This window comes from Notolabrus celidotus, chromosome 1 (assembly GCF_009762535.1).
Source record: "Notolabrus celidotus isolate fNotCel1 chromosome 1, fNotCel1.pri, whole genome shotgun sequence".
In the NCBI taxonomy this organism is placed as follows: Eukaryota; Metazoa; Chordata; class Actinopteri; order Labriformes; family Labridae; genus Notolabrus; species Notolabrus celidotus.
Window position 1 is genome coordinate 12,993,569 of NC_048272.1, and position 13,260 is coordinate 13,006,828.

A 13,260-nucleotide genomic window follows, 5' to 3' on the forward strand; every position below is an offset into this window, starting at 1 on the left:
CTCCCTGTCTTCTTCTGTGTTTGATTCTGTATTACACATTGTCCAAATACACCCCGTCTTTTTTACAAAATCCCCAATACTCCCAAACTGGCAAAGAAACTTTTTTTTGTGCTTTTACAGTACCTTGCTTCTATTTATTATCTCCTCTGACATAATTTGCTCTGCAGTAACAGCCACACCCTACAGTTAAGTCTAGCTAGCTAGCTGGTGACTGTCTTCTTCTTCTTCTGCTGCTGCTTTTTCTTCTTTGTCTTCCCTCCATTTTTAAAGTGGCAACTAGAGTAAAGAGCCACTACCACCCCCTGCTAACCAATTGGTTCAACAGTATTATCACATGCTTATTTTTAGCACATTGTCAATATTTCATTCTTAATTCTTCTAAACGAGACCCAGCATGATTACTGTGCATTGAAGGTACTGGTAGATTGATTTAGTTTGACAGAGGGTTTCCAGCCTTTGTGCTAAGCTATCAGCTGACAGGCTGCCAGCTGTAGAATCAATTTAAATTCACATATATGTGAATGATACCAATCTTTATGTGTAATGCTCCAACGAAGAGTAAGACTGTATTGTTTTTTTGGTTTGGTGTAATGTTCAACCAACAGTCCAGATATTAGTTTTACAAAGATGTGAATATAAAAAGAATTAGAAAATCCTCACTTTTAAAGATGCTGGGAGCTATGACATTGACAACAAATTAAGATGAGTAGAAAATCAGAATATGTTTGTGATGTAGTCATATTTGTTGCTGATTTGCCCAGATTAACCCAGACTTTCATTTTGATCTCTAAAAGGATTCCTGTTCTCTCTGTAAAATCTGCACTCAGTATTATATCATTGTTCTCTGAAACAGCCTCTCTAATCTCTCTCTCCCTTTGTCTTTCTCTGTCCATTTCTCCGCTGTTTCAGATCATGGCTCTGTCCTGGCTCCTGCATCACTTGCCCTGTCCTAACCCGACCAGTATCACCAGTGTCCACTATCAGCACACTTCCAGCAGTGCTCTCTGAACGGGACTGCGTGGAGTCATGCTGTCTGGGACTTGGAGGCGTTCTGTGGGGTCCCAGCAGTCTGCTGCAGCGCCTGCGATGACCGCCAGGGGGCTGACGGTGTGCGGGGTTCCCAGCGGCACTGTGGTCCTGGAGGCCCAGTATGACTACAACTACCGCGGGGCTGATGGACGGCAGGTCTGCATCAGGGAGGGTGAACGGTTCGTGCTCCTAAAAAAGACCAACAGTGACTGGTGGCAGGTGAGGAAACAGCTCATCTTCTGTTCGTCTTGTATCAGTGAATTTAAAGATTTTATAGAAATATGGATGTTGCGTCCAATGTCATTATTTGAAATTAATGCAAAGGCTTTCATATTCTGTATCTTTGTTATTTTTAACAAAGCTAAAAGCAGACCAAAGCTGTTAACTTTATACTCAACTCAACTCAACTCAACTTTATTTAAAAAGCACTTTAAAACGACCACAGCCGGAACAGAGTGCTGTACATAAATAGACAAACAATGAATACAGTACTTCAATCCTTTTTACCACCTGTCCAGGTTGTGGTTATTTTGGGGCTTTTTTGCCTTTATTGATGGGACAGCTGGAGAGAGACAGGAAACATGGGGAGTAGAGAGTTGGGGAAGACATGCAGCAAAGGGTCGTGGATGGGAGTCCAACCAGTGACTGCTGCAATGAGGACTAAAGCCTCTATATATGGGGCGAGCGTTTAGACTGCTTGGCCAACCGGCACCCCAAACACGTTTGTTCTTTTTGAGGACATAAATGTTTTAAAAATACACATGAATACAAACTTTCAGTTTTATAAAAAGAAAGATATATTCTTAAAACAGTTTGGCACAGTACTTTTCATCAAAGATTACTCAGACAGAAGTAAATATTGCAGTAGCTAGGGACTATTTTCAGTTGCAAAGTTAATGCTCAAGGGAGCACTCAGAGCAGTTTGATGGTGTATGCCGGTTCAGCTCGAATAAACCGCAGGGTCTACTTTCAATGGATTAATGAAACATGTAAAGGAATGTTTTGCAAAGATGTTACTCATCAATGTTATTTATTTACTGTTTTCAGGCAGCAGTAAAGAGAAATGAGCTGAATCAAGCTTCAACATTTGTGTCACAATTGAGTTTTTAAAAGACATAAAGAATATAGAATACCAAAGCAGCTATCCTTTTCCTGCCACAGACTTAGGGTCAACAGGGCTCTTTGGAAAAAACATTAAGTCCATAGTATGTTTGTCTGTTTTCTCATTGAGTTTGTTACAAGTCAGAAAAACCACAGCGTAACACGTGTCTGCCTCAAGCCTCAGCTGTGTTCTGTGTTGACGCTTCGGTGAACTAAGTGGATTAACATTATAGAAAATAGCAAAAGCATGCTTATGGTGAATCTGTTTTTTATTTTACAGGTGCGGAGGATCGGGGCAGCCAGTAAAACAAAGCCACTGTATGTCCCCGCCACTTATGTGACAGAGGTGCCCATTGCCCCAATGCCCTTGCCGCAGCGCCTCGTCAATTCCACCTCTCTGAACTCCAACCTCAGGATCATGCCCAGAGTGTCCCTCAGTCCCGGTCCAACAGGGACCATCTATAGTGAGCAGCATCAAGGTGAAGACAGAGGAGAGGATGGAGAACTTGTTTCATTCTGTAATATAAGTAGAACTGTATTTGTTTGATGGGCATGATGCATTAAAGAGAGTTAACCAGCCTTTTTAGAGAGGGCTGATTTTACAGATTTAGATGTGTGGTGTTGTAGTTCTCAGTTGATTCACAATGCTGTCTTGGGATATGCAGAAAGAGAATCTGGGGCTCGATTATTGATGCATTAAGAAGATATGTAAGAAGATACTTATCTGTAAAACTCTCATCTGGGATCTCTTTCACCTTCCTCCCTCAGTGAACAAACCCTTATACCGCTCCATGGAAAACCTCAACTCCAACAGTGCCTTCCAGGGGCCGGACCGCAATACAAACACGGGTGGAGGTCGCTTCCCCACCCTGCCCCTCTCTGGATTCAGCTTTACCCCAAACTCTTCAAGCTCTCCATCAGGACACCTCATGGTCCCCGGCTCCCCCGCAGTTCCAGCACCAGACGCAGTCCCAAGAAACCCCAGGGTGGTGCCCATGATAACTCGAAGCCAGAGCTCCAGCAACCTGCCAGAGAACCTGATGGAGAACACGTACGACGAGGTGGGCGGAGGACTCGGCAGTCGCGTCAACCACAGGGTGCCCAAGAAGTCCTGCAGCCAGTGGGATATGGTGGGAGGGTCCAGCAGGAACCACCATCTTCAGGTACGGTAGAAGCTTTCAGAAATATGTGGAGCAAAGATGGATAAACATGTGGCTGTTTTGAAGGGAGTGCTGGATGATATTGATTTTGACTTCCACTTGTTGGCAAAATCTGTAATCCGACGGATTCACAGGTCATATCTGAAACAATATCATAAACAGCTTTTTGTTTTTGTGCTAGTAATAGCTTTAATGATAGATCGTAGCACAACTATTGAAATTGTTTTACCTCATTCAATCAGAGGAGGGTTTTCAGGTGGAGCTGGAAACTCATAATTCTTACAATAGTAAGAGTGATTGAATTGAGAGACGTTGTATTTGATCTACGGCTGTACTTGACCTTAATAATCCTCCCAAAGCAGCAATCAAGATAGTATTGTAATGACGTCAGAGCCTCCCTTTATTACATCAGAGAGGATTAAAGAAGAGAAACTGAAGGTTATCTGTCTGTCAGCCTGGGGAAATCTCCCTCGGTTGAGTATCCAAATCTCTCCAAAAAAGGACTTTTGCTGAACTGTGCATACAAAGGTTACTTCTGACGATGGATAAGCAGAATCTCAGTAGAAATGACAGCGCTCTCTCATTCTGTCGTCCTGGCTGTCTGTCTCTGTATCTGTCCCTGATTCCCTCTCTCTGAGGACCGTCTTTGTGTGAGACTTTAATACCAGTGAGCAGGATTATTGCAGCCACATTCAGGTCAAAACTCTCAGATTTTCATTATACCGCTCTCTCACAGCTCATTTCTGCAGCCTGGTTTTTAAAGTGCTGCAACAATGAGGATGCTGATGATAAATGGAGTTTAAGTATTCTTCAAGGGGGCAAAAACCCATCTGCACTTGAGAGATAAAAGGGACTGAATTAGCAACACTACAAGCTTTTCATTATCACATTTAATTTAAACTTATTACCCCGCATAACCCAAAGATATATGGACATCTGATGAAGAAATGTCTTGCATTTCTTCCCAAAACAATTATCATTGCTACATTAGAAATAACAACATTACTTTTCTGTATAACGCCTTTTAAGACAAAGTGCTTTTCAGAAACAAGTTAAAAGAGAGAAATGTAGATAAAGACACAAAAAACAGCCAGAAGGAAGTATAGTTAAAAGACCATATCAAAGTTATTAAACGATTAAAAGGTAATACCATAAATTAAAGTTAAAATACACACCAGAGCTCTGAAACATTACTCATCAGCTATGAAAGTAAGTCTGTGAAATTGTGTCAGACTTAGGTGACGGGATGTAAAAATGGAAACAGTGTCCTCTGACCGTCTGTTCCTGAGATAAGGTGCAATCGCTGCAGGAGCTTGACCACACTTTGATGATCGCATCCTCAGCCCTGGTTAGCAGGCATAATCTAACACCTAACAGGCCGCCTGGGACAGTAAAGCATCAAAATCCCATTTAAATATTCCAGTGCTAAACCATATAAATCCTTGTAAGCCATGAGTACAATTTACAAAAGATTTCTTGAGGAACCGTGCAGTAAAGCTCAAACTGAGGTGATGTGAAAGGTGCGTTTTGTCTTGGTCTTGGTCTTGGCTGCAGAGTTCTGCACAATAAGAAGTTGGGCTACAGCTTGTGTACTGAGCCACATAAATAGGGCAATGCTAAAGTCTGAGCGTGAATAAATAACAGCATAAACAAGTTTTTCTGTGTCGTCAAAGCATAGCTTTGCCTTGATCTTGAAAACATTCTTCAGTTATAATTGCAAAAAACTTTTTGGTGTTTTAATTCAAGCTTAGCTAACTGTGGAATGTAACCCCTAAGACTTTAACAGTGTCCTTAATATTTAGGATAAGGGGGCCAGGGCTGGATCTGAGTTTGAATATTCTCAGGGCCAATGATGAGTGCCACTGTTTTGTGGGAATTTAGTTGTAAGACATTTTTTGATATTTAGGAAATGCAGCCAGCTTTTTGTATTCAAATGGTTTTATGGAGAGATACAGTCGGGTGTCATCAATGTAACAATGAAATAAAATGCCATGATGACAAATGATAAGGACTAATGAAAACATGTTAAGGCAGAACAGAACTGCCCCAAGAGTTGAGCCTTGTGATATGCCATATGCTGTCTTTCCAGCTTAAGATTTGAATGAATGATGGATGTATGAAACTGTCTGTTTCACAGGTAAGAGGAAACACCACTCAAGGGTTGTTCCAGAAATGCCCACCTCAATCGCTAAGTCTGTTGATCTTCGTAGCATGTGTCAGTGGTGTTGAATTTCTACAACATTTTGGAAACCAAGCTGGGCCAGAGCAGTGTTTGGCTCAAGGTTTTCTCTGAACTGTTGCCACTAAGCTGGAAGTATATTTGTGTGGAAGTTCTTGCTTTAAAATCAGTTGCAGAAAAGGGACGGATGTTTAGGGTGGTGGCTTGGGGTGTTGGACCCTCATTTTTTTGTCTGTTTGTTCTATGTGAAGCCCTTTAGGCTACATGCTTGTATGCATGAATGGTGCTGTACAAATAAAGCTGGATTAGATAGGACACATTTACAGCTATATATTGTACAACACACGAAGTGACTAAAGGAAAGAAAGAAATACAATATACAGTAAGTCCCAATATACATGTATATCAGGGGATCTGAACCCTACTTTTTTCTTTTTTCTTTACTGAACTGAAATACAATGTTATATAAAATATAAATGTAAGCATATATAAACAAAGTAGTGAAGCACACACCCACACGACCCCTAGCATTTCTTCGTAAGTCACCACATTTGTCAAACACAACCAAGTCCTTACATTGTTCAACCATTCTAAAAGTCAAAACCATTACATCTGTTTTTTTATTACAAACTCAATATACCAGTACAGTTTACCTAGTTTAACACAGCACTGACCACCTCTCTTATATCAACGAATGATATACATCTGTACATATAAAGCTTCTCTGTGTCCCTCGTGTCACTGGTGAATAAGCACTTGATTGTGTCTTCAGATAGAGGAGAAAGAGTCTGACATCTAAAGGACAGTACAAGAGTCAAAAACTCCTGAGACATACTTCTAAAAATCTGCTGATGCTCACACACACACACACACACACACACACACACACACACACACACACACACACACACACACACACACACAAATACACACAGGAAATGGTTGTGAACAATGCTGAAAAAACACATTGTTGTTCTTTGTCAAGGCGAAGCAAGTTTATTTATACAGCACATTTTAGCGTAAAAGGAAATTCATAATGATTCACACGATTCTATAAACATCTCGAAAGACTAGACAAGTCCAAAACTAGACAACTATTAGAAAAATTCATCCTAACAGCTTTTTCTTTCCTGCTTAAAATATTTGAAGTTACGTTATTGATTTCAACTTGAGAGGAAAAGAAACACATATTATATTTTATTACATTTCAGCTGCTTCTATGTTCGTCATTTGGAAGAAAAAAAAGCATAAAAGCAAAACTGGAATTATATAATATAAAACTAGTGTTTTTAAAAGTAAACTTAAGACTTACCTTTTTAATCTAGCTTTTAATTTGGAGTAGTTTATTTTTAGCACTGGACTGCATTATTATTTTTATTAATATTTTAATCATCACTTTAACATATATTTATCTAAATTAATTATTTATGTATTTATCTATTTATTTCTTGTATTCATCTGATCTTGTTTACGCTACCTTATTTTCAAATTTTTCGTTCCACTATTACTTATTTTATTGATTTTACTGCATTGATTTTATTTCATTTTTAAGTATTTTATTTATAATCATGCCTTTTATAATTTTACCATTGCTGTTGTTTTCTGACTGTCTGTTATTCTGTGAATCACTTTGAGCTGCATGTTTTTATGTATGAAAGGTGTTCTATAAATAAAGTTGAGTTGAGTTGAGTAGTGAGAAATGAAGCCTGTAAGCAACGCCAAAACCCCAAGAATCTGAAGATTTTTTTTTCCATTCTTGCAAGATTCTGGATCAAATTTGAGCATATATAGGGATTATTTGATAAGCTTTATGTCAGGATAAATACTGAGAAGGATGTCCCTCATATAATACAGTGTGTCCAGATTATGTCAAACATTGCCTACACACTGAATACAATATCTAAATATGCCCCAATGCCATTTATTTAAATATATGGACTCAGTATTACCAAATCTGTCACGTATCATCACTGTTTGTCAGTGGAGCATACTGAGCTGATTTCAGAAACGTTAAGTGTTGCAAAGTACGGCATCATTCACATCTGAAAAATATCTTAAATCCATATTCAGAAAGTATCAAGTGGTCCCATTCCAGAGATCAGATATGCTCTACATATGACACTTTGTAGTACTGTAGTCGGACAGAATCCATCAGAGTGTGTGGATTTCATCAGATATGGGTCTTACTTTTATATAACTGGGCAATAACATCTCCAGACTCAGAGTTATTTTGTGCAATGATAATGACCTCAATCAATAGGATAAGGATAGTGATTAAGGTAACAGGATTTGAACAAGTTGACCTCTTGGGAATCAATGCACAATCATAAAAAACATGTTCTCTAAATCAGTAATGCTTTGCACTCTCATTTAGTTACAAATCAAGTTACATATATCAGAGTTATGTAAAAGTAATTTTCAGAGCATGTTTAGTTTCAGTCATGACCTCATTTGAATGTGTTGAGAGCAGTTAGGGGTTTCATTTAAACCGCTGAGGTGAGCAGCAGGAAACGGTAGCACAGGGAGCTCCAGCTTAGCTCAAGACTCAGCGCTGCCCCCCTGGAGTGAACTACAACTACATCCTCTCTTACACGTGCCTCACACACATAGAAGTACACACCTGCATGCATACACTCCATGTTCCCTCAGTCATTATCTGAAATGACTTCATGTTATGTAACACGGATCATCCAGCAAGCCAGTCAATCAGTTAGTGAATTATGTCTCAGCTATATTAAGTAGAAAGATGATCTCACATGCATATATTTTCAATTCATTTCATTGGATTTGCAAATGTCCTCTCTTTGTCTGTAGCTTTATTTCTCTCTCTCTGGGTGAGCATGTGCGTTTCCATAAGCTCCGACTTAATCCACGGTCTGATGGGTTATTCTATAGTGAGAGGCGGAGGGATTTATTTATTTTTTCTCTTTCTTGTTTTGTGATTTCTGTCTCCACTTTGAGTCAAGGCACTGCTGCCTGATTCTCATTCTATAGAGCACATGACAGACTGCCTTATCACTTGAACCCTAATTCGGAAAAGGAATAATCCTTAAAGGTTGCAAAAACACACTTACAAAGCCATATGGGCAAACATGCAAGTATGAGCATATGCACGCCCTATACTAATACAAAACAATGAGCATTAATTAACTCCAGGTCATTTAAAGATAAAGCTGTTAGATTATTTTTTCATGCAAATCCCACATACAATGATTGGTTTAAGCCTTTTGTGAGATGAGACAAAATTAGACTAAATGAATGCCTCTGTGTTGATAGGGCTTTGTGCAAAATATTCTTCTGTGCAGTAAAATGCTAAGAATAACTGTAACACATACACAACCCAGCATACGTACACTAAATGAATGTTGTTTAACAGCTAAAATGAATCCCAAATAAATTCCCTTTCCCTTACATTGGAGTCTCTTTTGCTAAAAGTGAATTGCTCCGGAGTTGTGAAAACTTGAGTTTGGAACTGAAAATTACAGATCATGTAGATACCAAGCGGCAACCTCCGGTCTAAAAATATGAGTCCAATGCGGAAGTACTAAAAACTGCACTTCATCGAGGGTCCGCTTGAGGCTGGCTCCGGAAGTACCAGAAGTCACATACACATAGATTCAAAAATGCTGATCTTTACAGCAGAAATTAACATGTTTACAGCCTGATACAATAGATGAGTGTAGTCTGGATAGCTCATTTATCGATCGGCTCACACTGTGAGGGGGGTGAATTTTTTTCTAACGCAGCTATTTCAAAGATATTGAGATTACGAGTCCTCCAATGAGAGGCACAGCTGACTACGGGAACACTGTAGCTGTTGGCTTGGAGGTTTAAACTCTGCCTCTTTATGTCATACTGGCTCGACAGCAGCAATATGAATGCCGCCGATGATTTGCCTCAAACAGCTCTTCAGAAACAGATGGGTGCCGTCACAGATCCTACGTCCATATTTTATATAGTCTATGGTAGATACTGAGAGTTACACGTACCTACAGTGCCCATGTTTAGACTTACAAAGGGGGATAAAGTGAAACTGTGAGGCTTATTTATGTATTTTGATGTTTTGGCAACAAGTGACTAAGCTGTAGTGCAGGAACCCATCACTAGCCGGGACTGTAGCTCTGGTTAATGGTTAATGCCACAGATGTAATGCTCTACTACCCAGCTGTAAACCTGCACAATTGACAGATGGCATTTTGCATCAGGGTGCAGTTTGGCAGTATTTATATCTAAAAGATGGTGTAGAAATGGTTGGCTGATTATGGATAAACTGGCATACAACCACATGTCCAGAGCAATGTGTAACCAGTACGCACATGGGTACATTAACCTGCAAAAGGGGCTTAAGGGTGGCGGTGCTAGCTCTTCTATATTTAGCCACTCTCTGCAAACCAATTTGACAATGAAATAAGTGATGCTCCATTTTTTTAAGAATTGAGTTGCTTCTGAACATCTTTAAGTAAAACACTGATCAATTCAAAATATTTGCAGACTTCATGTGTTACTTCAAGTCTCATTTATTTTCCTCCTTGTTCCCCCTTGCTTTTTCCTCCTCCCTACTTCTTTATTGCTCTCCATCTCTTCCTTTCTCTTTATCTCGTCTTACTCTTTCTGCCTGTAAGGTTCCCACAGAGTCGTATCTGTCCCAGCTGTCCTGGCAGGACTCCCCTCTTTACACCGAAATGCAGCCGGAGAAACGTCTTTCCCAGCTCGACCCTCCCAGCCCAGTCCCAGATCAGCAGCCTCTCCAGGTCCTGGACCTGTGGGAGCAGTACTCAGACCCATCCACAGGGAGAAGCTACTACATCAACACAGTCACCAAGGAGAGGTCCTGGAAACCCCCTCGTCGGGCACGTGGACAAACCACCAACAAGGTTATACCTCCCACAGTGTCTCTGTTCATTCATTACTCCTGACTTTTCTCTCTTTTAGGGAGAGAAAGGAAAGGAGAAAAAAGGGTCAGGAGTCTGCTCATTTGTATTCTCACAAAGTTCGACTGTTTCAGCACTAAAAGGCACCTTTTCAGCTGAAAAACTTCAGAGAACCTAAAGATGAGCACCTGGCTCACATATTTTCTCTTTATTCAGACATGAAGTGATGCGCTGAAGGCTGCACACACAGTGATCACAGGACAGCTGGAAGGTGAAGAGTAGAGAACGTGGGGGGACTCATCTATGAGCCTGAGTGGCATTTACTTAAAATATCTACCATGGAGTCACATTGAACTTTACACTTGTTTAAAATTACGTAGAAAGTTGGAAATGTCATTCATATGGACAGACTGGTTGAAAAACTGGACACCATGACAGCTCTCCAAAAGTGAAACTAAAGGATTCAGAGCTGCCCCTACTAGCTGACAAGCAGTTGAAGTCATGTCAAAGGAGTTTGTCTACTAAGTGGACTCATGATTATTTGTATGTGTCCAAGTAATCTTCTTTTTTTAAGATTTGAATTAGTTATATAATGTCATGATAATGAAGTATAATGCCATGATTGACAGCTCTGCCAACAAATACAACTTCTAGTTGTTATTCAACTTTGCATAGCTGTGAATGTTTGCTTCAAACCAACGCATGACCTTGGCCGTCGTATTAATAACCTGAATGTGTGTATTGGTTAGCAGAGAGGGTGTGAGGTCAACAAGAATCTCGCTTTAAATGTTTGTGATGTAGGCACCCGTCGTACCGTACAGAGGAGGTGGGGATGCATCGCCCACCTTATCTTAAGCCTCACTAACTTATTCATTTTCTTGCCTGGAGGTACAGCCATGAGACGATTAGCAAAGTTTGACACAAAAACAGGAACCCTCAAAAGAACCAATAAAGCTTGCTAAGTAACAAGTTACACCTTGTTTGTATGTGTGTTCTGTAGGAAAAAGCAAAGTAAATAAGGACTTACTCTTTTTTGGGGAGTTAGAGACCTCAGCTGTTGCTGGTCAACCAGTTGACAATCACTGTTAACTTCTGAGAAGTCATCTTCATAACACAGTGTAGTTAGAGACGATAGTCCTCAAGGTTGGCAGCCAGGTTTGATATCACCGGGCAGCCCTTTACTGCATGTCTTTCCACACTCTCTCTTCCAGATTCTACTCTATCCACCATCCTATCCTCTCTATAAAGGCGCAAAAGGCCAAAAATTAACTTTGCAAAACAACAACAAAGGACTTGCTACTTGCAGATTTTATAGCACTATTAATCTACTAATGTTAATGGAACGCTGCATGCAAGCTAGTTCAGGCAGACAACTCGAGCTGCACTGATTCATACTGACACGTCATCCTCCCTATCAGCTGATCAAGCATCCTCTCATTTGGCGGTCTATTTAAGCTGCAAGTCTCCCTGTCTCTGCCTCTGCTTTGCTAGTGCTCCTGCTGTCCTGCTCAGTGCTGTGTGCAAACTTCGACCCCACCTCCTCCCCAGCATCCACTTGCGGGCTCCGGGGGGTTAGTCCTATCTCATTACTCCTCAATGTCTGCATTTAAATAATCTAAGAGGTGTAATGAGGTTCGGAACCCATACACCAGGGGTGTCAGACTCATTTCATTTCAGGGGCCACATAGAGCCCAATTTGATCTCAAGTGGGCTGGACCAGTAAAATAATAACATAGTAACCTATAGAGATGGACAACTCAAAATTGTTCCCTTTGTTTTAGTGCAAAAATGTACATTCTGAAAATGTTCACATTACATGAACTATCTTTTTAGAAATACAGCTGTTGTATTTTTCCCCATGATGAGTCTCATAGTGGGACCTTATAACGTACGCATATGTATGGCAGGCATGCTCATGATATGTGGCTCCATTTTTCGAAAATGGTGGATCCCTGCTGTCACAAGTTTACATATACGAAAACTTTAGTGTTGATAGGATCTTGAAGTGTTTTGAAAAGTCTATGAATTTCCACTGGGTTATGCAAACTGCAAATATTCTCCTGGAGAGCCGTTCAGGTGCGCTCCATCAGCACTATAATTGTATGTGACCCCCAGAGGACAAATCTGAAATAGCAGTTACTTTATTGAAAAAGTGTAGCTAATGTCTCCTCTGTTATTGTTTCACTTTGGGAAGTCATCCCCGGGCTGGATTGGAACCTCTTGCAGGCCATATGTTTGACACCCCTGCCATACGCCAAACACAATACTGTGCTGCAGTAAACTTTACCTTAAGTAAAAAGGAATTGTCTGGCTGAACTATCAAAAAAAAAAATATATATATAGCATTTTTTCCCACAATTTTCTACTAGTCAAGGTTGTATAAATATTACACAGTACCCAACTAAGTATATTACTAATACAGAAAGACAACTGTAATTCTTGAGCTTTGAGAGTACTGAATTCAATCTACAGAAAACTGACAAAACAACACAAACGTATAAAATGATAAGTAGTGCAAATACAATCAAATAGCTCACTATCATAAAACTCATGTTCAGTTTTTATTTATTCTATCAAAAACATGGACTCAACAGAATTGCATGAGAGAGGCAGTGGTTATACGCCAATCATTTATGTAAGCCCTTATCTTTTTCACAGCCTGTGTTTTTATTTTTTTATTTTCCTCTCACAGGGCAGTGCAGTTCAATCGCAGACGTTACACAGGGAAACTAACCATCTGTCGCTACCACTTGCTGACGCTGGCAATGGAACTATGCACAGGGTAAAACCACTGTACCTGTAAAATTCACTCACACTCAGTCTCCCTGATGACTTTCTGTGCTATTTAGCAACTGGGTACTGGATTTGTACCTTTTCCCACATTGATGCACCTTTCATGCTGCAGTGGATGTGAGTGTCT

The 13,260-nt window shown here is 40.1% G+C and overlaps 1 protein-coding gene across 6 annotated transcripts in view; it reads left to right on the forward strand.

Annotated features, from left to right (window-relative positions):
* arhgap9 (Rho GTPase activating protein 9) overlaps positions 1-13,260 on the forward strand; it is a 67,576-nt gene that overhangs the window by 22,109 nt on the left and 32,207 nt on the right. For 4 of the 6 annotated variants that reach the window (XM_034687259.1, XM_034687239.1, XM_034687247.1 and 1 more), the window contains 5 exons: positions 910-1,248; positions 2,411-2,609; positions 2,899-3,293; positions 10,092-10,343; positions 13,033-13,122. In XM_034687259.1, coding sequence (XP_034543150.1) covers positions 1,027-1,248; positions 2,411-2,609; positions 2,899-3,293; positions 10,092-10,343; positions 13,033-13,122 — 1,158 coding nt within the window. In that variant the 5' untranslated portion in view covers positions 910-1,026. The remainder of the gene's footprint in view (positions 1-909; positions 1,249-2,410; positions 2,610-2,898; positions 3,294-10,091; positions 10,344-13,032; positions 13,123-13,260) is intronic. The other 2 variants (XM_034687275.1, XM_034687267.1) reach the window with 1 other exon arrangement.